Here is a 27,032-nt window from a genome sequence, read left to right on the forward strand (position 1 = left end):
GGATGTAGGTGCCCTGAGCCTCAGGGCCCCTCATGACGGATGCTTAGGCATCGGCCTTAGGGGCTTAGGCTCCTTAGGCCAAGGCTGCGGGCAACAGAGAGCCAGCCTAAGCCGGACGTCTCGGTTCGTCCAATGGCATGACTTACTCTACGTTCCACCTACATAATGAATCATGATATATCTCAGACTTACCACCGTCCTCTCCAGTGCTGCCCTCTCAACTTCACCATGGCTATCGTTTAATTCTTTCGCATAGGGAAGCCTGCCTGCAGCTTATCATGTCGTCGCGACAACCGTCGCCGCAATCCTCTGAACGATCTCCCCTGCTTTCGAGGCCCGAAGACGACTCGACCACAGGCTACAACGACCAGCCTGACGATGAAACCACTCGTTCCGTGGCTGGCTCCACGGAATCGGTAGAGGGACAAAAACAAAAGCAAAAGAGATGGCCTACAATCATTGCTCTGTCGATCCTTTGTATCGCGGCCGTCGTCGCTTGTCTCGGGTTCGCACTCCCGTCGGCCGTTGAGGAATATGCCAAACAAAGCGTCGTGTTCGAACCCACAAACTTGTCCATCGACTCGTTTACTTCTCTGGGTATCCGTGCTCGAGTACAAGGGACCTTCTATCTAGACGCCTCACGAGTCCGCAACAAACCCACGCGGGACCTGGGCAGATTCGGGACATGGATTGCACGAGAAGTCGAGAGCGGAGAGGGCCATGTCAAAGTCTTCTTGCCGGAATATGACAATGTCCTGTTAGGAACGGCGACGCTGCCTCCGGTCAAGGTGAACATTCGCAATCGCCATTACAACCGTGTCGATGTCCTGGCAGACCTGGAGCCCGGGGACGTCGACGGCATCCGAAGAGTGGCTAAGGATTTTATGGATGGCAAGTTGAAAGCAATCACTGCCAAAGTGGTTGCCACGGTTCCAATTAGAAGTGGCCTGATCCGACTGGGCGACCAGACTGTTGCACAATTCTTGCAGTTTGAGGGCCACGATGTCCCGGCCGTGCCGGATTTCGACGTTCAACGAGTTCGATTTGCCGAGTACGGTCTGCCCGGTCATCCTGAAGGTCTCAAAGCCATGGCCGTGGTTTCCGTCATGAACGATTTTCCTCTCAAATTTGACGTACCTACGTTGGCATTTGAAGTGCTTCTTCCCGACTGTCAGGATGACTACTTGCTCATTGCCGCCGCCAGGACCGATCCCATTCATATTCTACCCAAACAGAACATTACTGCAGGTGTCACTGCGTTGGTGCGCCAACTACCTACATCTCTCACTGAGATTTGTCCAGATTCCAAAACGTCCCCGTTGGACAGCTTTATCGCGGCGTATCTCTCTGGGAGTAAAACCACGGTCTACATTCGAGGTGGTGAACAGGATGAGAATACACCCCAATGGATTGGAAGGCTATTGCGCGAGACGACCATTCCTTTCTCCCTACCTGGACATCCCTTTGACAATTTGATCAAGAACTTCTCGCTTGGCGACGTACATTTTTCTTTGCCCGACCCTCTGTCGGAGACCCAACCCAAGATTTCGGCCGTCGTCAAAGTCTTGGTCGGACTCCCTCCGGACATGAATGTCAACCTAGATGTCGACCGAGTTAGGGCTGATGCAGACGTTTTCTACAAGGGAGACTTGTTGGGCAGGTTGGATCTACGCAAATGGCAATCAGCCAATGCAACGAAAGTCGACCACAATCTCTTGGTACAGTCCATCGTCAAAGACGCGCCCCTGGAGATCAAGGATCAGTCGGTGTTTGCAAAGGTGGTGCAAGACTTGGTGTTTGGCTCAGGAGCGGCGCTCTCAGTGCATGCCAGTGTCGACGTCAACACTCTCACGGCATTGGGGGAATTTGTGGTGCGAAAGATCCCAGCACAAGGAGACATCTTCGTCAAACCACTAGCTGGAGATTTCCAGGTTCCAGAAATCAAGGGTATGGAAGTCGTCGATACGTCGGAAACCTCATTAACTCTGCAGGCAAAGGTTAATGTGACCAATCCGACCGAATACTCCGTTACCATCCCTTATTGCAACGTCAGTCTCTGGGTCAACCATACACGAGTCGGGTACGCGTGGCTGTCGGCGGATGTCGTCCCTGGGCCGAATGAAATCACCGCGAGAGCATCGTGGGAGGTCGGCGAGGTGGGCAGGGAATGGCTGTCACAATACATCTCGGGCTACAATACAACTCTGACAGTCAGAAGCCACGCCGACTCGATCCCCAACTTTCCGGATCCTCGGGTGGAAATGACGGTGCCAACACCCAAGATGTTTGGACACCAATTCCTGAAGGAGACCACGGTACGTTTGCTGACACGCTTCGGGACACGGCGGCCAGGCTCCTACTACTGCACTGGTAATGCTAATACTAATGGAGCAGATGCATCTTCTCTCGTCCACGGCCACATTTGTTTTGGTTTCCCCTTTTGCCATGTATGTGACCAGTATCGCGGCCGCGGCGTACTTCAATGGCACTGAGATTGGCACCATTACCTGGGAGTACCCGTTTGCCATTGTGCCGGGAGAAAACCTGACCCCCAAGCTGCCTGTAGATTGGAACAGCAATGCGCTGGGGACCATCCGAGATGCACTTGGGGGCAGCTTGAAAGTCGACGCCAGAGCCGACGTAGGTGTAAGGATCGGTCAATGGCACGAACGCATCTGGTATGAGGGTCGTGGATTAGGGGCCAAGATTCGACTGTGAAGAGTTCACAGCCCAGGCGATGCGGATCGCCCAGGTTCTTGGTAGGTTGCATCCGCTGGATCCTAGCCTAGCGCCAGTGTGCTTACCATCACGATAGATCAAACTATCATCATCTGGACGACGGCCGGACGGCGGCACGTCATGGTCCGGTCCAGCCTCGCAGTTGAGTGAGAGTGGCCTGAGAAATTTTCCCTGTCGCGCGGGCCAAACTCGGCGATTCGATTCCCCAGCGGGCGTACTCCCGGTCACGTGGTGTCAACACCAACCGGGCAACAGGTATATATGTTGGTTGATGCTCACCCCTCCTTACGCACACGTTACGCACACCCAAGGTTCTCCATACGCCAAAAACCAAAATGAAATCTCTCAATGCCCAGCTCCGGAAAAAGGGCCTGGAAATGGTGGAGGAATACGTCGACCCCGAATTCGGCCCCGTCTATAACATCCATGCAGTGAAAGCAAACCTCAGCAACAACGATGTGGCCTATCGGCTCTACTACGCCGGAGAGGTGACCAAGTGGAGTGCTTCGAGGAGGAAAGCGATTGAAAAGGCGTCGAACCGCATCAAGGCTGCCAAGGCCAAGGCGGACCGGGAACTGGAACGATCTCAGACGGAATCAACGAGGAGTACGCCATCCACATCATGACCAACGAGACCGCCCAGGGGAGGCGCAGACAGAATGACAATCATCTCTCTCCTCTCCCCCAGACGCCATCTGCACAGCTGTGAACAGTCCTCAGTCCAGGAGTTCTCGTTCCAGCCCAAGCCGTGGATACGTGCGGTGTCTGAGGTCATCCGCTTGATTCCGACCTCCGATCTACAACTCATATCTTTACCCGTCTAGGCATCCCACGACGAATTCTCGTGGGCAGTCAGTCCGCATGGTCATTGTGTGCTACAGTTTTTCACGACAGCAATGCGCGCGACCGACGAAGACGAGCCAATTTGGACGGAGGGTTTTTTTTTCAACCTGACCATTGGCATTCCTTTAGAGAGATGACCAGTTTACGACGAAGCTTCGAATCTCTGGGCGGCCTTACCCACAGAAACTAGAAGACAGTACAGACGGATTGCATGAGGAGCTGTTTGATGCTGAAACTCGTTAAGGAGGATACCTGACCCCATTGTTGCGAAGGGTACGACTTGAGGTTCTGGGAACGAAAGATGCCTAGCGCAGCATCGACTCAAGGGTCGTTGCCAGGCGTCCATGTAGAGGCGGCTCCAGTAGAGAGTCATGAATAATGAGAACACGAGCAGTCGGGGGGGAGTACAGCATACTTGTCTTGTATTTGTTCCCAGGACACCAATTCAAATAATGATGAACCATGAACCATAAACCATAAACCACCCTGCAAGCAGATCCCCATGTCTGATACACCATATAAGTGCGGAGAAATCACGGAGGGTGAGGGTGGATCACGAGCAAGAGCGACCAGGGAAAAGGGACAAGGGACAAAGGACAAGGGAATCATTCCGCAACACTCTATTCGCCATCAGCTAATAAATAGACAAGCTATCTCCTGCGTCCGGGATAAGGCATAGGCCTAGCTAGCTGTGCTATAGCTTGGTCAGTCGACCTGGCGAAAGATGGGCGCCGCCGTCGACGTCTATGTCAACGCCATTTCTGCAATCTTGTCAGTCGAGGGCCTGGCCTATCCCAAAAAGGGACTCGATGGTATAGAACAGGACAGGACAGGACAGGACATGACAGTCAATGCACTACTCTACTCACATATATGCGGCGGCCGGCGAGGCCAAATACAGCATGACGCCAGCAATGTCCTCGGGGATGCCGAGTCTCCCCCGTGGATTCTGACGGTTCAGATCTCGCTCGCCGCCGAGGATGTCGATGAGCCCGTTGGCCAGTTTGGAGGGGAAGAAGCCGGGCGCGACGGTGTTGGCGGTGATGTTCTTGGGGCCGAGCTCGAGAGCCAGGTTGCGGGCCAAGTGGTGCGCGGCCGCCTTGGAGGCCGAATACATGATGGTGCCGTGGTCGCCGACATGAGGCACGCTGACGCCGGCGACGGAGCTGACGACAATGACGCGCGCCGGGTCTTGGGCCGTGCCGGCGGCTTGGAGGAGAGGAAGGAATCTGGGAGAAAGATGGAAGATGGGACCGTCAATCCAGAAACAGACATACAAAATACAGACAAGGACGACTGCGACTCACATCCTGACCAGATTAAAGATGCCTCGCACGTTCAGATCCAAGATTTTCCGGTTCGCCCAGTCCGGGGTGGTTTCGAAGGGCCCGCCCCAAGTGGCGCCGGCGTTGGCGACCAGAATGTGCAGCTGCGATTCGATCCCCTTGATCTGGCCGAACAGTCGTTCAATCTCCTTTTCCTCGGCGACGTTGGCGGCGATGCCCACCGCCTTGCCCTGGATGCCGGGGAGGGCGTTCAGTTTCGCCACGGCCTGGTTGATGCCCTGGGCGCCCTCGGCCTTGCGCGCCGTGATGAAGACCGTCTTTGCGCCGGCGCGGAGGAAGGCCGTCGCTGTGTGCAGGCCGAGGCCGCGAGAGCCTGGGAGGTCATGCCGAGTCAATATTTCTGGTTGTCTGACTGAATGAACTGAACTGAACTGAACTGAACTGATTGAACTGAATGGATTCAATTGAACTGAATTGACCGAGACGAGGCAGGGATTGGCTACAGTAATTGTAGACCAGAGATATCTCTCTCTCTTTCTCTTTCTGTTTCTCTCACTTACCGCCCGTGACCAGAGCAGCCTTCCCATCCAGGCGGAAGAAACGATCGAAGTCGCGCAATTCAGACATGGTTCTTGGTTCTGGATGCAAGGAGGGAGGAGGGAGGAGGGATTGCTTAGGTAGGTTACCTTTAGGTCTGATGTAGGTACAGAGTACAGAGTACACATATTTACCCCACACTCTGTCCGGGCAATGAAGCAGTCCTAAGTCCCTGGGTCGGCCCGAAAGAACTCGCACACTGGCGAGACGAGACTGGCATGGGGACCTCGGCAGGCAGAGAGGAGAGAGGAGAGAGGAGAGAGGAGAGAGAGGAGAGGCGGAGAGGAGAAAGAATGCCAGAAGGCCAGAAGGCTAGGGTGGGCGATGATAGGCTCAGGCTGTACCATTATTGATTATTACTGTACTGTACTACTTGGTATTACCACGACTTGGTACAACAGGTAGTACAGCACAGTACTGCACAGTACACCATAGTACCGCATAGTACAGCAGTACTGCATAGTACTGTACAGCATCATGCCATAATTCTATCCAGACTGCACAAAGTCCCGGCCAGACCTTGCCAGGCCTTTCAAGTTCCGCCTCCTGACGCCCCGCAAGGCTGACGAGGCATCACGCCAGGATCAGGTGATGGCCCCGACCTGCCTAAACACTACAACGGAGTAGGTACTAGATATATATAATCAACAGTAATAGCACACATCTCTATCTCTTGTCCGTGTCAATACCATATACTATAGACGAACACATCCACATCCATTGTCCATCTCTACTAACTTCACTCTATCCTCTATCCATCGTCATGGCCTCGTTATTAAAGGGCGTCGGCTTCATCACCGGCGCAGCATCAGGTGAGGAGCTTTCCATTTTCCAACCAGGGCAGAGCATGGCGTGGAATCTTGACAAGGCCATCGACATCCACGTCAACATTGGAATCACAAGTCTAGACTAACTCTTCCACTCCGCCACAGGCATCGGCAAGGCCACGGCCTTCTCCTTCGCCCGGCACGGCGTCAAGGCTCTGGCCATCGCCGACCTGAACGCATCGGCCATCAAGGACGTGAGCGCCGAAATCAAAAAGTCCTTCCCGCAGGTCGAGGTGCTGCCGCTGCAACTCAACGTCGCGGACGAGAAGCAAGTCGACTCGGCCATCGCCCAGGCCGTCAGCCAGTTCGGCCGCATCGACTACGCCGTCAACAACGCCGGCATTGGCGGCGCCCTGGCCCAGTCCACCGACCTCGCCGCCTCCGACTGGCAGAAGGTCTTGGACGTCAATCTGAGCGGCGTGTGGTTGACTTCGAGGGCCGAGATCCGCCAGATGTTGAAGCAGGAGCCGCTGGAACCGAAGTGAGTGACCGGCCAGGCCAGCATTCTACCCTTTCTCTTTCCCTCCCCCTTTTCCCCTGTTTTGCTCTGGGGTGATGTTTCGTCCATCTCATCGATAATTATATATACTAAACATGGATCCCTTTCTGTCCGAATAGCTCCCACCGATACGGCCGAGGCGCCATCGTTAACATGGCCTCCATCCTGGGCGTCGTCGGCGCCGCCTCCTATACCCCCGTCGTGGCGTACGCGGCGTCCAAGCACGCCGTGCTGGGCCTGACCAAGACCGACGCCCTGTCGTACGCGAAACAGGGCATTCGCGTCAACGCAATCTGTCCCGGCTACGTCGCCACCCCGCTGCTGTCAGGCGAGATCGACCTCGGCCCGCTGCAGAAGGAAATCGACCGCACGCCGCTCGGCAGGCTGGCCGACCCGGAGGAGATCGCTGACTCCATCACCTTCCTGGTGTCGCCGCTGAGCAGCTACATGCAAGGCGCGGCCTTGCTTGTTGACGGGTGAGTTTTGGTTTTCACCACACATCCTTCCTGCCACTGCCGCTGTCTCTTTCGAGGGCCCCGTTATTCTATTTCATTCTATTCTATCCTCTCGTCTCCTCTCCTCTCCTCTCCTCTCCTATCCGATCCGATCCGATGCTGACCAGGTTATCTTGATAACTCCACAGAGGATTCACCGCGACATAGTCATGGCTGCATGCGTGGTTTCGCTTTCGCTTTCGCTTTCGGCTTCTGACTTTTCTTGCGTCGCACTCGTACTCGCCATCTACTCTGCCGAAATCAGGACCAGAATCGGAATCAGCATCAGGACCAAGACCAGAACTAGGGACCAGATCCGAATCTATGCAACGGAACAGAAGAAACAGAACATGAACATGAACATGCCAGCCCCTACGACGACGGAATAAAAGTCTGCGTTACCTCATGGGAAAGCGATAGAGATAGGGATAGGAAACAAGCAAACGCCTGCAATGTATTGTTTCGGGAGGAGATTGGAATCCCCAATCCCCCCTGCCAGATGCCAGACGGCACCGTCATTTTCTGTATCATTATCAAGTCGTTTGTTGGTTGGTTGGTTGGTTGGAGCCTTGACTGGCCTGGGACCAGCTCATAAATAGTACCAAGGTCAAGTACATATTGTTAAAGTACATATTGTTAATATTGACGAGTCCAGACGGGCACTTACTGTAGCTACCTTGGCCATGTATGCGTACTTTCGGAAAACACACTGGCAATATACTTGATGGAGGATCAGGATCAGGATCAGGATCAGGACAGGATCAGGATCAGGACCAGGATGAGGATCCACAATTGAATTACTTTTATATTTCCATCTAGTATACAATACACCGGGCAAAGGCGGTGACACCATCCCGTGCTGCTTGCAATTGCGATTGCGAGCGGATCAAGGATCAAGGATCAAGGTTAGTTCCCCCTTCTTACTTCTACTTCTTACACCTTGACTTTCAACACGGCCTTGCCAAAGTTCTCGCCCTTCAACATGCCGACAAAGGCGTCGGCGGCATTTTCCATGCCCTGCCACTCGTGGATCTTGGCCTTGAAGCTGCCCTCCTTGAGCCAGCGGCCCACCCTCTCCTGGTGCTCCTGGGCGTGCTTGGGGCCCATGTTCGCGTCGCCCACCAAGAAGCCCGTCATGGTCAGCCGTTTGACCAGCACCTGGAGCGTGTTGCGGATCGGATACTGCTCGGCCGGAGGCAGGTTGTATTGACTGATCTGGCCGCATTCGACAATCCTACCAGCCACGTCAGTGTCAGTGTCAGAACCTGAACGACACAAGACTGAAGGTTAGGGTTAGTGGGGGGGACATGTCTCGACTCACCGGCCAAATCGTTTCAAAGTGGCGAGCGCCCCTTCGAGCTGCTCGCCACCGACGTTGTCATAGAAGATGTCAATGCCCTTGCCGTCCGTGAGGCGGTTGATGACATCCTGGGTCGACTTCTCCTTTTTGTAGTTCCAGCCGCCGTCGAAGCCGAGTTCCTTGGTGATGAAGGCGAGTTTGTCGTCGCTACCGACGCTGCCCAGCACGGTCAGGCCCTCATGCTTGGCGAGCTGGCCGACCAACTGGCCGACGGCGCCGGCGGCACTGGAGACGAAGATGGTCTCGCCCTTTTTGGGCTTGCCGATCTCGTACAGCGACGAGTAAGCGGTGAGGCCGGGCATGCCCAGCGCGCCCAGATAGTGGCGGATGTCCTCGGGCCCGACACCCGGCTCGATCTTGAACGGCTTCGACTCGGACGGCGTGTACACGTTGTACTGCTGCACGGGGAGCAGGTGGCGCACGATGTCGCCCTCGCTGAACGCCGCGTCGTTGGACTTGAGCACCTTGGCCAGGCTGTAGGCCACGATCGGCTTATTCAGCGGCGCCGGCGGCAGATACGACTCGATCTTGGGGTCGCGCAGCAGCCCGCGCAGGTACGGGTCAAAGGACACGTACAGTGTCTCCAGCACCAGCCCGCCAGGCGGGGCCGGCTGCGACAGGTCGAAGCCGACATCTCGCACCGTGATGTGTTCGCCCGGCACCGGAAGGCCCTCGGGGATCTTGGTGAAGATGAGGGACAGGTTTGGCGTCGACATGGTAGTGGTAGGGGAGCGGATGGGGAAGACAGTGGGTGGGTGATGCTACCGTTAGATACGAGTAATGAGGGAAATAGATCTCAATGTCGTGTCGATATGTCGGACAAGGGGATCTGGACTGTTAGAACTAGTCTGGGCATCCTTTATAGGTTACCCAGGGACCCAAGGCACGGACTTGAGAACTAATAAGGCTTAAGGCTCCTGAGGCCATCATTTGGATCATGATCAGTTGGCACGGGCACCATTTGTCAGCCTGAGACCCGGATGTGCTCGGGACTGCTCTGGACAGAGTATAGGCCCTAGTTAGGGTATACAGAATGCAGAATGGAGAATAGATAGACTTTTGCAGAATCTCAAAGATGAGGGCCAGAGAGCCAGTGCAAAGTCCCTGCGCCTGCGCTGTGCCTGCGTCATGGAACTGCACCACCACCACCAATCGTGGCCATGGTCAATTGCCGAGATATAAGCGAACGCCATCCAATAGGGTAGGTGACAGGCACCTAACAGGTGCTCCAGAGTCCAGCCTCGCCTCACTCTTCGGACCATATGCCTGACATGGAACATGGCCGATAGAATGATTAATGCCTCCATCAGACCGTCTGTCTTTTACCCTTACCCAGCTGCTCGTCATACTACGGAGTAATCATTAGGTACTGGAGAACATACAACATACGACATACGACATACGACAAATCTTGCCTCAATGCCCGCACCCAGCACCCAGCACTGAGCATTGTGCAAGGCATCCGAGACTGGAGTGAGATGAAGCGAACACTCGGCCCACAGCCTGGCTACTACTAGCTATGTCTGCAATTCTTTTCGCATTATGCTGCTGCAATGTACAATACAAGCCTCTACATCAGCTCTGCCTCTCTGCCTCCTCCCCAATCTCGGTGCGACGACTAACCATCCACTCCCCTTCCCTCCTTCTTTCTACACCGTGTTGCGGCTCATATCGTTTCTTATCCGGTTGTAATCCAGGAGGCCTTCGATGGAACCAACCGCCGAGACGGCAACGTCCTGATCCCACAATTTCTTCTGCGCGAACCGCATCACGTCCTTCTCGGTGATGGCTCCAATCACTCTTTCGATCTCGGCGGGCTCCATTCGTCGCCCGGTGGTCACAATCTGCCGACCAACGTCCTCGGCCACCGCGGTCGTTCCGTCCAGGGACAGAAGAATCGACGCTTTCAGTTGCGCCTTGGCCCGTTCCGTCTCGGCCTCGGTGACGTTGAAGCTGAGTCGCGTCCATTCTCGAAGAGCAAAGTGAACCAGGTCATCAAGTTGAGTGAGGTTCTCCGAAACGAGGTAGATGCCCCAGAGACTAGATCAATATGTTAGCTTGCACTCCTGCATCACATTAGCCGCTCATTTGAGACATACCCGGTATCGCTGTAGCTGGTGGAGAAGCTCATGAAGCTGTTGGCCAGATTGTTGGCATGAACAAAGGTGCTCAGTCGGCTCCCCAGGTATGGGGAATTTCCCATGGCCCGATCCCAGTTGCCAACAATGGCTTGGGTCACCAGCGCGGTAAAGTAGTCGTCATCCTTCCAGCTGACACCTTCAACCGCAATGGCAATGTGAGCGGTGGGAATGGTGTCGTCTCGAATTCGGACTTCGGACCCGATGAATTCAGGCTTGCGCTTTTGCTCGGCCGCCACATCAGCAGCATACGATGTCAATGGCGCGGTTCTCAGCGAGCCAAACGATTTCTCCGCGAGCTTGACCAGCTCCTCATGGGGAATCCCGCCAGCGCCAACCAGAACCATGCGGTCGGCCGTGTAGTTGGTGCTGATATAATCCACGAGATCGGTACGAGAGATCGTCTCGATGTTCTCCCGGGGTCCGAGGATGGTCCGTCCCAGAGGTTGGTTCATATATGCAGTGGCATGTAGATGGTCGAAAACCACCTCTTCCAGTTGTTTGTCCACCTCTTCTTGTTCTCGCAGAATCACGTCACGTTCTCGCTCCACGGCGGCAGGATCGAGTTTGGAGTTTTGAAGGATGTCGGAAAGGATGTCGACCGTCTTGGGCACGTCGGAATTGAAGCACTTGGCATAGTAGACGGTGTTTTCACGCTTTCCCATCCATTAGCGACACGTCGCACCGAGGACATACTGTTTTCCATACCGAGGTGTAGGCGTTCAGGTGGCCACCCATGTTCTCAATTTCGAGCTCCAGTTGATGCTGGCTGCGTCGCCCAGTGCCCTTTGATTTCTTAGTTCGGTTTCCTGTCACATCGTGACCGTCACCACCATACCTTGAAAGCCAAATGCTCGAGGAAGTGAGCGGTGCCATTGGTCTTGTCTGTTTCTGCTCGACTTCCAGCGTCGATCCAAACACCCACCGTCGAAGTCTGGGCCCAGGGCGAATGTTCGGTCGCAATCTGTCACACATCAGCTGAACCGTTCCTCCATCGACACCGGGGGCGGGGCGCAGTACCGTCAGGCCGTTCGACAGAGTGGTGCTTTCGGTTCTCGTGGGAGTGACTGGGTTGGCATAGCGTCGGAGAGGAGATTGAATGGCCTTCAAAGCTTGCCGGCTTCGAAGGGACCGCTGCAGGTTCAGCGCCAACCGCTGAGACGCCATTTGGAAGGATGAACAAGGACACAGGCGCCGCTGAGGGGAGCTGTGATGTGAGTTGAGGATGTCGAGCTTCGAAGCAGGTACTCGGTACTCTCTCGCTGGGGAGCTCCAGTTCAAGATGATGGGTTCTGCATAGCAGTGCTTTGCAAAAAGGGCGCTAGTCCCGCCAAGGCAATCCTCTTTACGCGGCGTTTGATTGGCCAACTCGACCACCTCCATCTACTTCAAAGTTGCCATTCATACTGAGTATAGAGAGACTGCAGTGGCATCAGCTACTGGCAACAGATTCGACATTGGGCAGTATTACATTGGGCAGTATTTACAGCAGCTAGATGGCTACTCAGGCGGGCACCGGGCGCTTCGGCGCTATACTCGATACTCTCCCCTGCGGGTGCATGCTACGAGGCAAAATTCCACATCGTATCCCTTCCATCCAAAGTGGTGCCCTCGAAATCAAAAAATGGCATGCCCAGTCCCAAAGTAGGATCTCCAAAATCAAACGCAGCGGGGTCCAGAGAGCTATAGTCCGGGGGAGCAGGTTCTCCGTTGGGTTTCCCCTCAGGAGTTGCGCTCTCCACCGCCTGACTCGGCGATGTCAATGATTGATTCGGTCGTTCTCCGTTGACTTTGCGGTTCTTCGCACGGGGTGGTCCCCCTAGAGTTTCGGCCATTTTTTCGAGTCCCTCAGCCATCCGGTGAATCAGATGATCTTTCCCAACGTCGGTGGCTTTGAATTGTTGCGCCAAGGCATCGATGAGTTGCTGGAATCGGACCTTGTCCACGAACAACTGCTCGCTGTGTTTGGTGGCAATCTTCAGCAAAAACATACAAGCAAACGCGATCATGCCGTGGATGTGATGCGGAACATAGGCAATGGCTTGCTGGGCATCCTTATCTTCTAACAGGAGGTTGATGATTGCCGTGGCGGCGAAGACAGCCGCCGATGCGTTCTCGAGGAAGTGTTCCGGTATGACCGCCCCGTTTTCAGGCAATCCGCGCAGTACGTACGACTGCAGGTATAATTTAGCCCAGTGGTAATGCATGATGGCTCCTTTGTTCGGCCAATTTCCGATGTGTTGGCTTGGATCTAGATTGCCGTTAGTTAATCCCGTAGCAAGAGGAGTGCCGTTTGTCTTACTATGTCTGGAAAATCTCGCAATCCAGTCGTCCAGATCTCTTTCAAAGCCTGCGATCTTGGTGAGCGCAGAGGCCGGTAACAACAAGCTTGTGTCTTCAGGCCCCAGAGTCTCCCTGATTTGATTCATCAGGTACATCAAACAAATCTGCCCGGCTATTCTGCGGTCGGCATCTGTGGATAATGAACATGCAAGATATGCTTCCCACCCGGTGATGTAGCTCTCATTGTCGCGCATAATGGATGATCGACCATAAAGAATGGAAAGATGATGGTCACAGATGTACAGGGTATATAATACTCGGATCCCGTCGATGGCCTCCTGCAAATTTTCCTGGTCCACCTTGCCCGGTGATTTTATTGACTCTGTAATATCGTGATAAAACCGACGGAGCTGGAATTCGGTGGCTCGGCGAATGGCGTATCCCGAGAGCGTCCAGGAGATGTCACTCAGCCAGTACGATCCAAGCACTAGTGCTCTCAGATACTCCATGTCAATCTTTCTTTCAAACATTGCGTTGGCCACGAGCCTTCGATACTCTTTGTTGCATACGGAGTAGAGATGACCAAGTTTCATGTCGTGAAGGGCGGCCACGGTCAAGATACAGGCAGTCAGGGTGGGTGAGCGCCGCCGAAAGGATTCGAGATCTGTGTAATCTGGGCACATGTGCCAGATGTATGGATCAAGCTTGGTGAGGTAGTAGGTGGCCAGATGTTCGGCATCTTCTTGTTTGATGATACCCCGGGCGATGAAATCTGTGTCACGAAGTTGTTTGCATATTCGCGACTGGTCTTCGGTGATGTTTTCCGTTGCCCTCAAGGACCGCATGCCGGTGATCTGATACAGCGACTCAATCGGGACGTGGGACAAGTTGTCGGCGACGGGCGTAACCTTGGGCGAATTGTCAAGCGATTGGTCTTCATCATCTGGGTCATTGTGTTCTTCTGGGTCGAAGAAAATAGCCGGATCTTGAGTTGATGTAAGCATCTGCGGTAATGCCGGTAACTGCAATGTTCGGACTATTTCTTCGACAGTCGCATATAGAGCCGTCACGTCTTTTGTGACTGCTGCCTTCCATCTCGAATCCTCCGACATGAGCGTTTGTAAACTCTTGTTCAGCCGACACGATAACCCTCGCTCTTTGCATCGCTGGCATGGAGGGTCTCCTTGCATGATACATTTGATCTAAAAGTTCAACCGTTTAGTATCTCCCGCGCAATGAGGTATGTGCTACATACTTTTTGTTTGCGGCACGCTGCGCATGCCTTGACCTTCCTTGAGATTCCAGGCAGTTTGCTGGAGTCGCCATTCGCTCCATTAGTGGGATTGACTGGCTGTGGTTTAGGCGGGCCTTTGGCGATAAGAGGAGGCTCGTCGATGGAGCTACGTATCTTCCTCGGGGACGTGGCCTGTGAAGGCGAAGCAAAGGAATGGGGCGACGTCGAAGAACCTGCTCGCTGGAGGGTAAGGGCAGAGCGTGGGGAAGGCAGATTGGCCTCTTGCCAACTCCGCTTCGACATGATGCAACTGAAGCACGGCGGTTCGGTTGGAATGCCAGAGGGAACGGAGGTGAGTGCAAAGGGGGTGCTTGGGATCTCGACCGGGACGTTACAACCTTAGGCACAGCATCGACATCTTCATAGAAACTGTCGTGACTGACGCCGCAGGGCGCAGGCTTTCATTGATGAATCTCTGCGGAGTGGAAGGGAAGACGGCGGAGAAAAAGCACAAGGGACTAAAAACCCTTAGTATGATTGAACAGGTCCACCAGTGGTCCACTTACGCTCTTTAGGCCTTGCTGACTGCCAATCAACGCTCTCCTGGCCCTTTAAAGATCCCTTAGCCCGTTGACCTTACCAAGGCATCTATTAGTGGTAGTTCCAACTAACCAAGTACAGTTAGATAGGCAATAGGCACTCGCGCCATCATTCTCCGTTTAATGTGTTATCTTCCCTCTTCAGCAATGGACGTCCACTCGGGGACCATGATTCCACTCCGAGCCTACTATACTTATCAGTAAGCAAGCCACATACTAACATAGTGTTCTAGGACGCGTGTATCACTCCATGATGCCGCGGTTGCTATATTTTGACAAATGCATCATCAAAATACCATACTGCATCGCCTTCAGGATCAACCTCAGTCTGCGTATATCCGTTGCCCATAAATGCGAACCTGTTGTCAGACACGTATGTGATGTTGTAATCTTCCCAGCGAACATTTTTCATCATCTCAAAAAAGTGCAATCGGCTGCCGGGATATATGGCCGTCACGGGACCATGTGTCCTGCCGTTCTTGAACCACGAGCGACACGCCGAGGACCAGACCAAGCGCTTCATGAGTTCGTGAGTGTGGTTGTATAAATCCTTGACGGCTTCTTTCTTCGGTTCCACCGCCTTGATGCGCTCAGTCTGGATCTTTTCGATTACCTGGAAGACGTATCGTGTATACCACTCCAAGATAGGCAGGATACTGGAATGCGAGGCGGGTCCGTTCGGGCCGATTAACAAGAACAGGTTGGGGAAGTTCTGGGCTGCAATCCCCAGATATCCCACAGGAGAGTCGCCGAACTGCTCATGGATCTCGGCGTTGTTGCGACCGTACACCTTAAAATGAGGGGTGAAGGACGTGTCGAAGCCTGTCGCGCAAATGACAACGTCCACTTCGTGTTCCACTCCCGACTCATCCACGATTGCTGTCGGGGTAAGCCGCACTGCTGACTGTGGGATAACTTGAACATTCTCCGCTCTCAATGATTGAAGATACCCGGGGCCTGGTGTCATTCTTCGGCAGCCCAGGGCGAACGGCGGAATCAATTGCTTGGTGAGTTTTTCGTCGTGGCCCAGTTGCTCGGCCATGATGTCTGCCACAAGGTCTCGAGACGATCGCTGATCTTTGGCCTTCAAGTGCATCTGGATTCAGTAAGCAAAGCTGTTGGATGTGCTGCGGAAATGGAATCCGTACCAAAGTGAATCTCTTGTTCAACTCGCCTTCAACCTCTCGACAGTAGTGGGAATGTTTTTCTGGATCTGCCTTCCATTCCTGCTTCTGCTCCTCGGAGTCTAATCAAGTCAGAACTGCTGTTGAGAGGGCAGGCCAAATCTCACAGGCAAAATTGGTTCCGCCAGGCCCGGCATATTTGGCGCCAAACCCGGTGGTGATCCATACCGGGGACCGTAGAAACGCATACAACTTCTTCACAGCTAGCAGGTGTAATCAGCAGAGAACAACCAGTTGCACGCTGCTTGGGATCTATTCACTTGGTTGTATTGATGGAATGATTTGCACTGCAGATGAGCCACCGCCGATGACAGCTACAGTCTTGCCAGCGAGGTCATACTCGTTGTCCCATGTGGCGGAATGCATCAGTTTGCCTTCGAAGAGCTCTAGCCCTGGAATATTTGGCCATTTCCACGTGCTGAGATGTCGGACGCATTAGCAGGCTCCAATCGCCAACGCTGTTTCGTGCTTCGCTTACTTCAGCACACCTGAGCCGTTCACGAGCACGTTACAGGTGTCTTCAAAGAGGAAACCATCTGGGGCTCGGATCTGTAATCTCCACAGACCTGTCTCTTCGTCCCAGGTTGCTGACTCAACGGTTGTCTTGAATCGAACGTATTTCTCCAGATCATACTTCGTAGCGACATCTTTAAGATACTGCCAGATTTCCGCCGAACCAGAATAGAACCGTGACCAATTCGGGTTCTTGGCCCAGGTGAACTGACTGCATTGTAAGTCACCTTTAGATTGATTGTTCAAAGCTCTGTTCGGCGTTTTGCGACCGGCGCAGACTCACTATGAATGCGAGGGGATGTCACAGGTACAACCTGGGTATCGGTTTTCCAACCAGGTCCCTCCAATATCATGATTCTTCTCGTATATTTGCAATTCAACATCTTTCAACGCCCGCTCCGCTTTGTATGCGAATTGGAGACCTGTAGCGCCGGCGCCGACACATATCACCCTGATCTTGCGCCTTGCGTACAACAACTGCTCGACGACACGATAGCCATCGAAATCTCTGCCATTATACCAGTCATTCTCGTGAGGGGCTTCTGAGGGAACAGCTACATCCTCATCCGGGGCGGCGGAGATGAGTACGACTCTGTCCTTCGACATATTTGTCTTGAATGTTCAAACGCCAACAGGTGTAGCCCAAGGACGCTGAAGACAAACAGTCGCAGGAGATTATGCAGACGCTTCGTCTTTCAAAAAGAACACTCTAGACGGACTCAGTTGATCTCTCTACCGGAGACAGACCGGCTCTTGGGGCTATTGCTGACATTGCTGACATTGAGGGGACATGCGCTGCTCGGTTGAACCCCGCATGAGTATTGCTGACCCTGGGTGTTGATACCTACGCTTGGCCGAGGATCACTGGAGAACCCTGTCTTCCAAACTGTTGGACAATACATGTTCGCGTAGACGCTTTCCTGTACAGGCACTGTCGCTGAAAGGGCCTAGGGAAAGTGGCGTCTAACCCATCCCTGAGTAATATTTACCTTCGCTCGCGGCGCAGAGCCATTTCCCGTGGGATTTCGCAGTCATTATCTACCGCCAGAAGATAAGTAAAAAGCGGTGTTAGTTTGCTCAGCTGAGATTGATTGTTTGAATGTAAGAGCCTCTGTTGAATCCTCGTCGAAGTGGCTGTATGAAATGCGAAGCTGCTGATTGGCCCGGAGCATGATGCTTGGCGAATCGGCAACTTGAGTGAAGCATCGCAGTCGCTCCAGGATCCGACTCTCCTTCAGTCACCGCGCATACTCTCCCAGCACGGCGACTAGATAACTCGAGTCTGCATACGAAATGGCGGCAGCGTCGAGAGCATCTCTGCTACGGCAGACGCAATTTCTGGCCTCGTCCCCGACTCGACTGTTCTCGTCCACGACCCAACCTTTGCGCCTCCTCCGAACTACTCCGTCCATATCATCACGGCTGTTGCTGGCGCCAAAGTGGTCAGCAGTCTCTCGAGCGGCGCCGTTCTCAACTACTTCTCAAAGGAACCTTCTTCCGCCAGGTCCTCAAGTAATTGAGGGAACAGTCAACGACCCGGCGGCGGTTCCGAAAGTCGATCCTCTTCATGGAAGCTATCATTGGACGTTCGAACGACTCTTGTCCGTCGGCTTGATACCGTTGACCATCGCTCCCTTCGCTGCTGGTTCGGTGAACCCAGCGTTGGATGCAGCCCTTATCTTCTCCCTCATCGTGCACTCACACATGGGTTTCCAGTAAGTGGCAGCTCAGGCCCCCAGATTGTCAAAGCTGACAAGTTCCAGATCAATGATTACCGACTATATTCCCCGTCATAAATTCCCAACTATGAGGAAGGCCTTCTCGTGGCTGTTGAACGTGGCCACCGTTGTTGTTGCGATCGGCTTCTACGAATTTGAGACAAATGATGTGGGGGTCACGGAAGCGATCAAGAGAATTTGGCATGCCGGTGAGAACGACGCAACCATTGGCAAAACAGATCTGTCTTCTCTTGGACATGACGGGAAGCTCAAGAACTTGAAATAGCTGGCCTGCTGAAGTTGAAAGGTCGTTCGAGCTAGTTGGTATGTGTATGACTTCATCGAGATAAACAGGAGTTTGCAATCGATGCCCGTTGTTGAGCATCTGAGCCGCCTTGTTTTGAGGCTCTATTTTGACATACCTCACACTACTATCTATCTGCACCTGGACGCCGCCCAATGCAATCGGACAATACAAATCGTGATATCATGGCCTTTGTCATTCTTCCTCCTCGAGCGGATCCTCGCCTGCGAGCATGTCGTCGTCATCAGACTTTGCCATCACCTTTTCGATGAGCCTCAGCGTCGTCCTCAAGGGCAGTCCCACCACATTGTCGAAGCTTCCCTCAATTCTCTCGACCAGAATTCCTCCGGTGCCTTGGATACCGTAGCCGCCTGCTTTATCCGCACCTTCCCGGGTACGAACGTACGCCAACAGTAGCTCATCGGTGATGTCAGGATCAAACTTGACTGTAGTCTCCTCTGTCGCAGTCTCCAGGGCGTAACCTGGATCTCGTGCGCTCTCAAGAGGTGTTATAACTGCAACGGCGGTGTACACCTTGTGCAAGCCCGTATCGCGCAGCCCTTTGAGCATTTTGATATGGTGCACCTCGCTCCTAGGCTTTTCTAAGATCTCGCCTAGACTGCTGACCACAATGGTGTCCGCGGCAATGATAAGCCCTGGCTCTCCCTTTGCTTCATTGTTCACTTCCTGCTTATAGACTGCGAGCGCCTTCTGGGTTGCCGTCGCGAGGACATATTCAAAGGGCGAAAGCGACTTGGGCAAGTTTTCTTCAAACTTCGAAGGCACAATCTCGACATTTGTGAGGCCTATTTGCGCAAGTAGTTGTTTCCGTCGGGGCGATTGCGACGCGAGAACGACACGCTTCCCTCGCAACAAGGTCAACGCAGGCAACTCGAGAGGTGGCGGTGGTCGAAGTCGACGTGGTGGGGCCCCCGGCTGAGGCTCTTGAGGAGGAACTGATACCGTCTCATAGGACGGCGGCGCATCTGTAGGGATGGTAGTCTTCAAGTCTGCCATTTTGAGGTGTTGATCTGGAGCATCTAACTGAGGCTCGGTGTTGTCATGCGTACCGTCTGGATGGTAGTATGTAAGCGCTGTTTAGATTGGCGGTGGCAGAAAATGTTCCGGGGAAAAACGCCTGTAGCCGTTTTTTGCGATTTGCGATCTGCGGCATTGAAGACTTGAGTCATTAATTCCTCAACCACTTTCTCTGACTCCTTGAAATCCCTTCACCCTCTTACCAAAGCAATCATGGCGACGATATTGCATTTACGGGCAGAGTCCAAGCCCCTCGAGCATAGATCTGCATGTACGTTGACACTCCTTTTCACTCAAGCTTAGGACTGACCTCTCGCAAAGTGACTCCTACGACGACCAAGGCCTTGTTAGATGCAGGATACAAAGTGAACGTTGAAAGAAGCTCGGAAAGAATATTCGACGACTCCGAATTCGAGGCTGTAGGCGCCACACTTGTTCCTGAGGGTTCATGGGTGGATGTCCCAGCAGACCATGTCATTATCGGACTGAAGGAGTTGCCGGAGGATACCTGTACGTGACGACCAGCGTGAAGATTGCATCGGGTTTCTGACGATACAAAGTCCCTCTTAAACACACGCATGTCCAATTTGCGCACTGCTACAAGGGCCAAGGTGGATGGCAGGAAGTTCTTTCCCGGTTTCCGCGAGGCGGCGGCACCCTGCTCGACCTGGAGTTTCTCACCGATGATTCTGGACGGCGTGTTGCAGCTTTTGGATACCATGCAGGCTATGCTGGTGCTGCTCTTGCTGTCGCGGCATGGGCGCATCAACTCAAGAATCCATCGGCAAAGCAATTGCCCGCGGTGTCCAGCTATGCCAACCAAGATCTCCTGCTCGAAGATGTCCGGTCGCAGATCGCGCAGGGCGAAAAGATCGCAGGGCGCAAGCCTACCGTCCTTGTCATTGGTGCGCTCGGCCGTTGTGGCAGAGGTGCTGTCGATCTGTGCAAGCAAGCCGGCATCCCAGATGAGCAAATCGTGAAGTGGGATATGGCCGAGACGGCCAAAGGGGGGCCGTTCAGCGAGATTGTTGAGTCCGACATCTTTGTCAACTGCATTTACCTTTCCGAGCCGATCCCGCCATTCATTAACAAAGCATCGCTCTCCTCGCCCAAGCGCAAGCTCTCTGTCGTCTGCGACGTCTCATGCGATACCACCAACCCGCACAACCCTGTCCCCGTATACACAGAGAACAGCACCTTCGCAAACCCGACATTGCCAGTGCCAGGGTATGACAACCCTCCTCTTTCTGTCATCTCGATCGATCATTTGCCCAGCCTGCTCCCCAGAGAGGCAAGCGAAGCGTTTAGCCAGGCTCTTTTGCCTAGTCTCTTGTCTCTCAAGGACCGTAAGACAACGAGGGTGTGGCAACAGGCTGAGGAACTGTTCAACAGCAAGGTTGCGACGCTGCCCGAACAGCTCAGGCAAAAGGATACCTGATCTGTATGTAGAACGACAAAAAAGAACTTAGATGTCCAAAAATCCTGATTTCTCACTGCTTCCTGAGCTGTAAGACGCCGGTGCGTTGTTTGCATTAACTATGACTTGCTGGGGTTTCAGTATTATGAGCTCTTGTTTCTCCATCTCACCGTAAGCGGGCCGGTAGCGCCGGGTGAGGCACAGCTATGCTCCTTTGTCTGCCTTTTGCTCTATATCCTTTCACCGTCCATAGCATAACCTGCAAGGTCCAGAGACCTGGGCTCGGTTCCTCATAGGATCATTGCATCGCCTGCACCGACATCGCCGATTTTGCGTTTTGAGCCCGTAGGTGTAGCAGCGGACGTGGGCTCCTCGCTTCCGTCCTCGATATACTCGGAGATCTCCCATTCCACCGACGTAGACCCATCTGCACTGACTCCCACGCCACGTCTAATGTTTTGGGCACGACCTAAGCGACTTCCCTCAAGCAGTTCTTCAAACCATGATAAGTCCCCACTCCTACCAGTCCGGCGTGTTCGAGTGAGCGCTGGACTGTCCCCCAGACTAGCTACGGCTTGTTCTGTTTGGGCTTGAACGAGACCCTGCTGCGCGGGCTGTACATCAATCAGCTCGAGGTCTTCCGGGAGTAGGTCCAGTTCTTGAAGCGAACGAAGATGCTGGCTCAGAAGACTGCCCAGAGTAATATTAATGTACTCGGCTTCGGCGGGAGGTTGTTCGGTCCAGTAGGACAGATGTGTTCCACAATAGCCGCAGAACACGCGCTGGCTGTGACTGTCATGCCTAGGTATGAAGGTGCGTCGAATTGAGGAATGGGTTTCGTCTGGGAAGAAGGCTTGTGTCGACGAGAAGTACCAGGTTAAGGGAACCCGTAGCCATGCCGTTAACGGTGTAGCTTGACTGCGTCCTGAGGTAGAGGTCAGACTCACGTATGAAGATACTTTCATATTGGGTTTAAGAGCATACTGCTGTCACTACTGTCGTCAAAATAGACTTGTGCTTGCTCCGTTGCGCCTTCCGGAACAATCACGGAATACAAGTTGCGGCCGCAATTGCAGGCCCCTTGGAGAGGCCTTAGCCTGCTCATGTTTTCGACTGTGGGGGGAGTGGGAAAAGAGAGAAAAGATGTTAATGCGGGCGTCACAGTGCTTGGGAATGAGATAGCGGGATTGCGGTGTTTTCAGTACTTGTAGAAGATCTTCTGATGGCAAAGGTGCAAACAGTTTAATGTTGGACGGACAGTGGCGGGCGGTTGGAGTGGCCGGGCTTAGCCACATGCAATGTGGCTTAACGCCGCGGTAAATTGTACCTAGGTATGTAGAGCCTCCGTAATGATGAGGGGAACCTTAAATGGAAGTCGTTGGATGTCTTTTCAATCTGATATCAACCCAACCCTGCTTCATGCCGGAACTCTCAACAACCAGGCTCTTCGTACACGCTACTCGCGATCGTTCCATCCATCAGATGCAGAGTCCTTGTGACTCTGCATTCGTCCCCTCGAACAGATGATATAGGCTAATTATCACTTCTCACTTCCGCCTCCACTGCTGGCCTCCAAAGACTTTCCATTCTCCTCGCAAAACATATCCTCTTGTGCTTGAACACCTTTGAGTTTCTTCCTTCATCACGAACAAGTTCAGCATCATGTCGAAAGAAGACGCGAATGAGTCTGTTCCCTCATCAAGGGAGTCATCAGAAGCCTCCGAAACCCAAGCAGCAGCAAGACGATCCAGCTCAGCCAAGAAGTCGTCCAAGGCTTCCAAACCACGCCTGACACCAAGTCAGAAGAGTTTTAATCACAAGGATGCCGAAAATAAGCGACGGACGGCGATCAGGGAACGTTTCACCGAGCTCTCGCGTATGGTGCCCGGTGCAATGGGCCAGGAGAGGAGTGAGCAAGTGATGTTGAGCAAGACGACAGATTTCCTCAGAGAGATGCTCTTGGAACAGCGGCGGCTTGAGGCAATGGCTGACGATCAGGGCATCCAGATCGATGACGATGGGAGGTTGGGGGATCATGATTTTGGAGGACCGAATTGGAAGGGGAAGAACATGGAGCAGTATGAAGCGAGCAAGGAAAGAAAAGGCTCCGGAACAGCACAGAATGCTAATAGCGGTGAAGACCAAGATTGATTGTCGGCTTCGATTGGCATTGGCGTGGGCGTTATGGAGGAGGACCGATAAACACCACCTTGAGTAGGTATGAGTCGGTCGGTGAACCTGGATACAACGCGTCATGGGCTTGATGCATGACAAGTTTTGAGGCATGAGAGAATGAAAATGAAACTCACATGGGGCTCTGCATCGTATGCGCATGCGAGCATAGGCAGATGGGGAGACAAAGGTCCTGCTGTTAGTATGTCTCTATCAACTTGGCCTGAACACACACCCGCAGTGAATTTTGCTGGCTCACTTGTCGCGCGCAGCAAAACAAACATTGTGTCTTGTCCTCCCTCGCACCATCTCTATCTTGTCAAACCAGAGCGAGAAGTCCTCCGGATTTGATGCACGCATAGCCGCCCAATTCCCAAGTCATGTCCTCACAGAGAGAAGGCCATACATTCGCTACCCAAAACGACAACATCCACAGCCGACTTCCCACAAAACCGACTGGCCTTCGTCCTCACAACACTACATCACGCAACCACCGTGTTCTACACCAGTCTCCAACTAACCTTGACCCGTCTGCTGTCAGCTCACGCTCTGGAATTCATGTACCTGCACAGTCATCTACCCTAAACCTTGCTTCAGCGGCTGGCCACCCTAGAAAACGACGTTGGATTAGTAGCGCCTCAAAACATCTAGGTCTCACAAGGGCACGTGGGAAGATGGACTCCTCGCAAGATAGCAAGGTCTCGGCCATTACCATGGTTGCTCCTGGGAAAGAATCGCCTCACAAACTGACTGTGAGTACTTTCAGACTGCGTCGTGCAAGGCTTTCTAACTCGAGCCAAAGGTCCAACCGCCCCCTCCTTCAGCTTCTCCTGCCTCACCAATTCCTCCACCTCGTCCAAGCCCATCTGACAAACCCTTACCGAGTCTGCCAGTCGCAGCAGTCAAGTTAGGATCTCCCGTCCGCAGATCTCTGGTTGACTGCACAGAACGCCCGCTTCGTCGATCTCTATCGCCGGCTGCAGGTCAAAATCTGGCGGAGGATTGGCCAACAATTGAGCCAGCAAAATCGGGTTTCGACTCCTCCGAAAAGACTAGGTCCCATGTGAAGCCAAGCCTGGGTGAAAGTTTCATAGAAGGCATGCGTGGATTGAATATAGAGGATCCCAAAGATGAGCCCCAGACCAGTGCGAATGTCCACTTCTCTACTCCGGATATTGGCCCAAATGCTGGCAAGGCTTTGAGCAGAATTCCTGACAGCAATGCAACCCTCGGCGTTACGGTCAGCACCTCAGAGCGGCCCCTTTCATCGAGCCAACTTCCTAAGCCCCGAGATTCTATGCTGGAATCTCTGGCGCGCCACGTTGATACTCCCTCTGTTCGCCAGACCAAGACTTCTGCAATGCGACTGCGACGTTCGATCGGCAAGACAGCCTGGGGATCCAGTGAAAAGAAACAAGAGAAAGAGAGTCGTCTCCATTCGATCCGAGAAAAGGCTCAGTCTTCCTCAATGGCAAGAGTGAGACAGGTATCCCCTGGAGGCCCTTTCCGTTCAAACTCACGTGGTCGTTATGCGGTCACGACTCGGGGCTCTCCATACGCGATTCCATCTCGATTCAATACGAAGCTGAGCAAGACTCTGCCAGACACTGAACACAATACAGACACTGCTCGGAATTCGGTCGTCAAATCGCCCACTAATCTACGGCAATCACAGGGCCGGGACGCTGCTACCCGGCAGAGTTCGATTCCCTTACCAAGCCGGAGCAACCATCCAGGGCAGGGCTTGAACGATGACGGTGCCAATCATGAGGGACGCCGCTTAAAGTTGCACAAAGACATGAATGCGGGCTGGCAAGACTACGAGGCAGCGGCTCCCGCAGGGAGCACAGCTATGGCTAGTATGCCTGGCACGCCCCAACCGAATCACTCGGACGCCCGTGATGGGCCTACCGCTGATAATGCTGAGCTTTTGAGCATGAAAGAAGTCTTGTCAACACCAGCTCCTTGTGATGACGATTCTGTCATCGAACATGAGGCCTCTGGAGCTACTGTCCATGGCTCTGACTCTCTCGGCGGCTTCCGAGTCAAACGTGTCCGAAACACCTCAAAAGGAGGACCCACGCTTCGTATCACCGATTCGGCAACTCGAATACTCTTGGGTGATGAACACGAACCCGATACCACCGGAGATGGAGAGACGACTCTCCCTTTGAGGCACAAGGCAAGCGCTCCAGACCTGCGCCGGCCATCCGCGGTGAAAGAACCATCATCTCGACGGACCAGTGCGCTGTTGGCGCGCCCTCTATCGTTTGCCCGAAGCATAGCGGACCGATCACAGACCTACGTCAAGGGATCAGATGATGAAGAGATTCAGAAGCTCATCAACGCCGACGGCTTGGATGGAAGTGGACTGCCCGCTGAACTTCCTGGCAGTGATGTGGCTGTTGAGCAGCACTCAGCCTTTAAGTCGCAGACTTCTTTGAATACTGTGGAAGCAGCTCCGACAGATGTGCCTGAAAAGAGTGGCACGTCGAGTCTCACTCATGGGGACTGGCCTTGCAAAGAATTTGCCGATTTCAACATTTGCGCCGACTCATCGGTAGAAGCTTCGGAAGAGAAGGTTACACCTGACCCTACCCTGGCAGAGATGGGTAAACCGTCGTCCAGCCAAGCTTCTGTCCGTTCAAGGCCATCCACCATCGTTCTACGGCAAGCACCTACAAAAGAAATATCACCGTTCCTCTTTCAGGATCTTGAACAAGAGAAGGCGAGCCAGGAAAGATATCTGAAAAGCATGGTGGATAAGACCAAAGATCCAGAAAGTAGTGTGGTATCAAGTTCCGGATTTCCTCCTCGGATATCGTCACGAAAGCCGAAGCCACCACCGATCATCGTCTCATCTCCAGAGAAAGGGCCCTCAGTCAATCCCTCCCGGTACCAAGCTGCGACAGCGTACGGAGTTGCCGCAGACACTATCCGGAGACCTAAAGATGTCAAGACATTCTCTCAGAGTCTCAGTCCAAAAACAGACTCTTCCAAAGCGAGAAAGGCGTCCCACAAATTGACGTATAGTCCCTCTACTAGCAGCAAGAAGGTCATTTCTAACATACGCGGACTCTTTCACAAGCGCTCAATTGAATCCACAACAAATGAAAATACCACCATATCTGAGACCAAGGTATCTGGCAAAGCTCGTCTCCTCCAGGGATCTATGCGACGAAAGCCAGTACCGGACCACAAATTAACCAACCCCCTGTCGTCGGACGCCCAAGGAACGACTGACCCGGACACGAGCAGCGCTCGTGACAACTCAACCCGAGGAGAGCGCTCTGTCCTGCGCAACCCCTTTATCAGCCCTACCACCCCGTTCACCGCAACTGTCAGACCGTCCCCTAACCCGCAATCGCCCTCACTGGCGAAATTTGCATCTCCGGCTGTCGCGTCCCGATCTCCTACAACACCTGGGACTTCGCCTTCATTGTCCACAACGACCGGTCTTACACACTCTCTTCTAGACCTCGCACGCGCGGAGACAAACGCTCAACGCAAGGCATCCCTGATTGAGCTATCCAAGTGTATGGTTGAAGTGGTCAATTCGGCGCGAGATGCCGAGAAGGCAATGGAGAAGGCCAAGATGGAAGCTGCACGAGCCGAGGTATCCTGGCTCAAAGTGCAGAAGGAAGTGGGATCCGTCGAGTGCTCTGTCAGAGGACTCTTGGAGTTGGATGATCAACCCAAGGGTTGACACGGAGCACCGGTGTGGAAGTGAAGGGATGTTCGAGCCCGGGCATATCGTGTCCCTTTACTTTTACGCGACATGTCCGAG

General features: G+C 53.5%; 14 protein-coding genes across 14 annotated transcripts; 7 read left to right on the top strand and 7 right to left on the bottom strand.

Annotated features, from left to right (window-relative positions):
- Nucleotides 1–278: 278 nt before the first annotated feature.
- A1O3_05759 (uncharacterized protein) lies at nucleotides 279–2,718 on the top strand (the record flags this gene model as incomplete). Its single annotated transcript, XM_007735879.1, has 2 exons — nucleotides 279–2,315; nucleotides 2,395–2,718. 2 exons carry the CDS (start codon nucleotides 279–281, stop codon nucleotides 2,716–2,718), a joined length of 2,361 nt encoding a protein of 786 aa, XP_007734069.1.
- A 356-nt stretch (nucleotides 2,719–3,074) lies between these two features.
- On the top strand, nucleotides 3,075–3,365 carry A1O3_05760 (uncharacterized protein; the record flags this gene model as incomplete). Its single annotated transcript, XM_007735880.1, has 1 exon — nucleotides 3,075–3,365. One exon carries the CDS (start codon nucleotides 3,075–3,077, stop codon nucleotides 3,363–3,365), a length of 291 nt encoding a protein of 96 aa, XP_007734070.1.
- A 911-nt stretch (nucleotides 3,366–4,276) lies between these two features.
- On the bottom strand, nucleotides 4,277–5,495 carry A1O3_05761 (uncharacterized protein; the record flags this gene model as incomplete). The annotated part of the gene is made up of 4 exons (XM_007735881.1): nucleotides 4,277–4,343; nucleotides 4,452–4,811; nucleotides 4,890–5,241; nucleotides 5,429–5,495. The coding sequence occupies 4 exons, from the start codon at nucleotides 5,493–5,495 to the stop codon at nucleotides 4,277–4,279; spliced, it is 846 nt and encodes a 281-aa protein (XP_007734071.1).
- Nucleotides 5,496–6,228: 733 nt separating this feature from the next.
- A1O3_05762 (uncharacterized protein) lies at nucleotides 6,229–7,271 on the top strand (the record flags this gene model as incomplete). Its single annotated transcript, XM_007735882.1, has 3 exons — nucleotides 6,229–6,277; nucleotides 6,398–6,773; nucleotides 6,911–7,271. 3 exons carry the CDS (start codon nucleotides 6,229–6,231, stop codon nucleotides 7,269–7,271), a joined length of 786 nt encoding a protein of 261 aa, XP_007734072.1.
- A 947-nt stretch (nucleotides 7,272–8,218) lies between these two features.
- On the bottom strand, nucleotides 8,219–9,361 carry A1O3_05763 (uncharacterized protein; the record flags this gene model as incomplete). The annotated part of the gene is made up of 2 exons (XM_007735883.1): nucleotides 8,219–8,519; nucleotides 8,607–9,361. 2 exons carry the CDS (start codon nucleotides 9,359–9,361, stop codon nucleotides 8,219–8,221), a joined length of 1,056 nt encoding a protein of 351 aa, XP_007734073.1.
- Nucleotides 9,362–10,294: 933 nt separating this feature from the next.
- Nucleotides 10,295–11,950, bottom strand: A1O3_05764 (mitochondrial-processing peptidase subunit beta; the record flags this gene model as incomplete). Its single annotated transcript, XM_007735884.1, has 5 exons — nucleotides 10,295–10,685; nucleotides 10,745–11,439; nucleotides 11,492–11,569; nucleotides 11,622–11,747; nucleotides 11,804–11,950. 5 exons carry the CDS (start codon nucleotides 11,948–11,950, stop codon nucleotides 10,295–10,297), a joined length of 1,437 nt encoding a protein of 478 aa, XP_007734074.1.
- A 395-nt stretch (nucleotides 11,951–12,345) lies between these two features.
- Nucleotides 12,346–14,603, bottom strand: A1O3_05765 (uncharacterized protein; the record flags this gene model as incomplete). The annotated part of the gene is made up of 3 exons (XM_007735885.1): nucleotides 12,346–13,034; nucleotides 13,086–14,268; nucleotides 14,322–14,603. The coding sequence occupies 3 exons, from the start codon at nucleotides 14,601–14,603 to the stop codon at nucleotides 12,346–12,348; spliced, it is 2,154 nt and encodes a 717-aa protein (XP_007734075.1).
- A 561-nt stretch (nucleotides 14,604–15,164) lies between these two features.
- On the bottom strand, nucleotides 15,165–17,202 carry A1O3_05766 (uncharacterized protein; the record flags this gene model as incomplete). Its single annotated transcript, XM_007735886.1, has 6 exons — nucleotides 15,165–15,995; nucleotides 16,048–16,145; nucleotides 16,191–16,286; nucleotides 16,344–16,501; nucleotides 16,562–16,807; nucleotides 16,880–17,202. 6 exons carry the CDS (start codon nucleotides 17,200–17,202, stop codon nucleotides 15,165–15,167), a joined length of 1,752 nt encoding a protein of 583 aa, XP_007734076.1.
- A 687-nt stretch (nucleotides 17,203–17,889) lies between these two features.
- A1O3_05767 (uncharacterized protein) lies at nucleotides 17,890–18,600 on the top strand (the record flags this gene model as incomplete). Its single annotated transcript, XM_007735887.1, has 2 exons — nucleotides 17,890–18,311; nucleotides 18,360–18,600. 2 exons carry the CDS (start codon nucleotides 17,890–17,892, stop codon nucleotides 18,598–18,600), a joined length of 663 nt encoding a protein of 220 aa, XP_007734077.1.
- Nucleotides 18,601–18,813: 213 nt separating this feature from the next.
- Nucleotides 18,814–19,635, bottom strand: A1O3_05768 (septum formation protein; the record flags this gene model as incomplete). Its single annotated transcript, XM_007735888.1, has 1 exon — nucleotides 18,814–19,635. The coding sequence occupies one exon, from the start codon at nucleotides 19,633–19,635 to the stop codon at nucleotides 18,814–18,816; it is 822 nt and encodes a 273-aa protein (XP_007734078.1).
- A 234-nt stretch (nucleotides 19,636–19,869) lies between these two features.
- On the top strand, nucleotides 19,870–21,094 carry A1O3_05769 (saccharopine dehydrogenase [NAD+, L-lysine-forming]; the record flags this gene model as incomplete). The annotated part of the gene is made up of 3 exons (XM_007735889.1): nucleotides 19,870–19,927; nucleotides 19,978–20,166; nucleotides 20,217–21,094. The coding sequence occupies 3 exons, from the start codon at nucleotides 19,870–19,872 to the stop codon at nucleotides 21,092–21,094; spliced, it is 1,125 nt and encodes a 374-aa protein (XP_007734079.1).
- Nucleotides 21,095–21,363: 269 nt separating this feature from the next.
- A1O3_05770 (uncharacterized protein) lies at nucleotides 21,364–22,178 on the bottom strand (the record flags this gene model as incomplete). Its single annotated transcript, XM_007735890.1, has 2 exons — nucleotides 21,364–21,998; nucleotides 22,058–22,178. 2 exons carry the CDS (start codon nucleotides 22,176–22,178, stop codon nucleotides 21,364–21,366), a joined length of 756 nt encoding a protein of 251 aa, XP_007734080.1.
- Nucleotides 22,179–22,735: 557 nt separating this feature from the next.
- On the top strand, nucleotides 22,736–23,224 carry A1O3_05771 (uncharacterized protein; the record flags this gene model as incomplete). The annotated part of the gene is made up of 1 exon (XM_007735891.1): nucleotides 22,736–23,224. The coding sequence occupies one exon, from the start codon at nucleotides 22,736–22,738 to the stop codon at nucleotides 23,222–23,224; it is 489 nt and encodes a 162-aa protein (XP_007734081.1).
- Nucleotides 23,225–24,344: 1,120 nt separating this feature from the next.
- A1O3_05772 (uncharacterized protein) lies at nucleotides 24,345–26,951 on the top strand (the record flags this gene model as incomplete). Its single annotated transcript, XM_007735892.1, has 1 exon — nucleotides 24,345–26,951. One exon carries the CDS (start codon nucleotides 24,345–24,347, stop codon nucleotides 26,949–26,951), a length of 2,607 nt encoding a protein of 868 aa, XP_007734082.1.
- Nucleotides 26,952–27,032: the final 81 nt, after the last annotated feature.

Source organism: Capronia epimyces, assembly GCF_000585565.1.
Source record: "Capronia epimyces CBS 606.96 chromosome Unknown aczIQ-supercont1.4, whole genome shotgun sequence".
Lineage (NCBI taxonomy): Eukaryota > Fungi > Ascomycota > Eurotiomycetes > Chaetothyriales > Herpotrichiellaceae > Capronia > Capronia epimyces.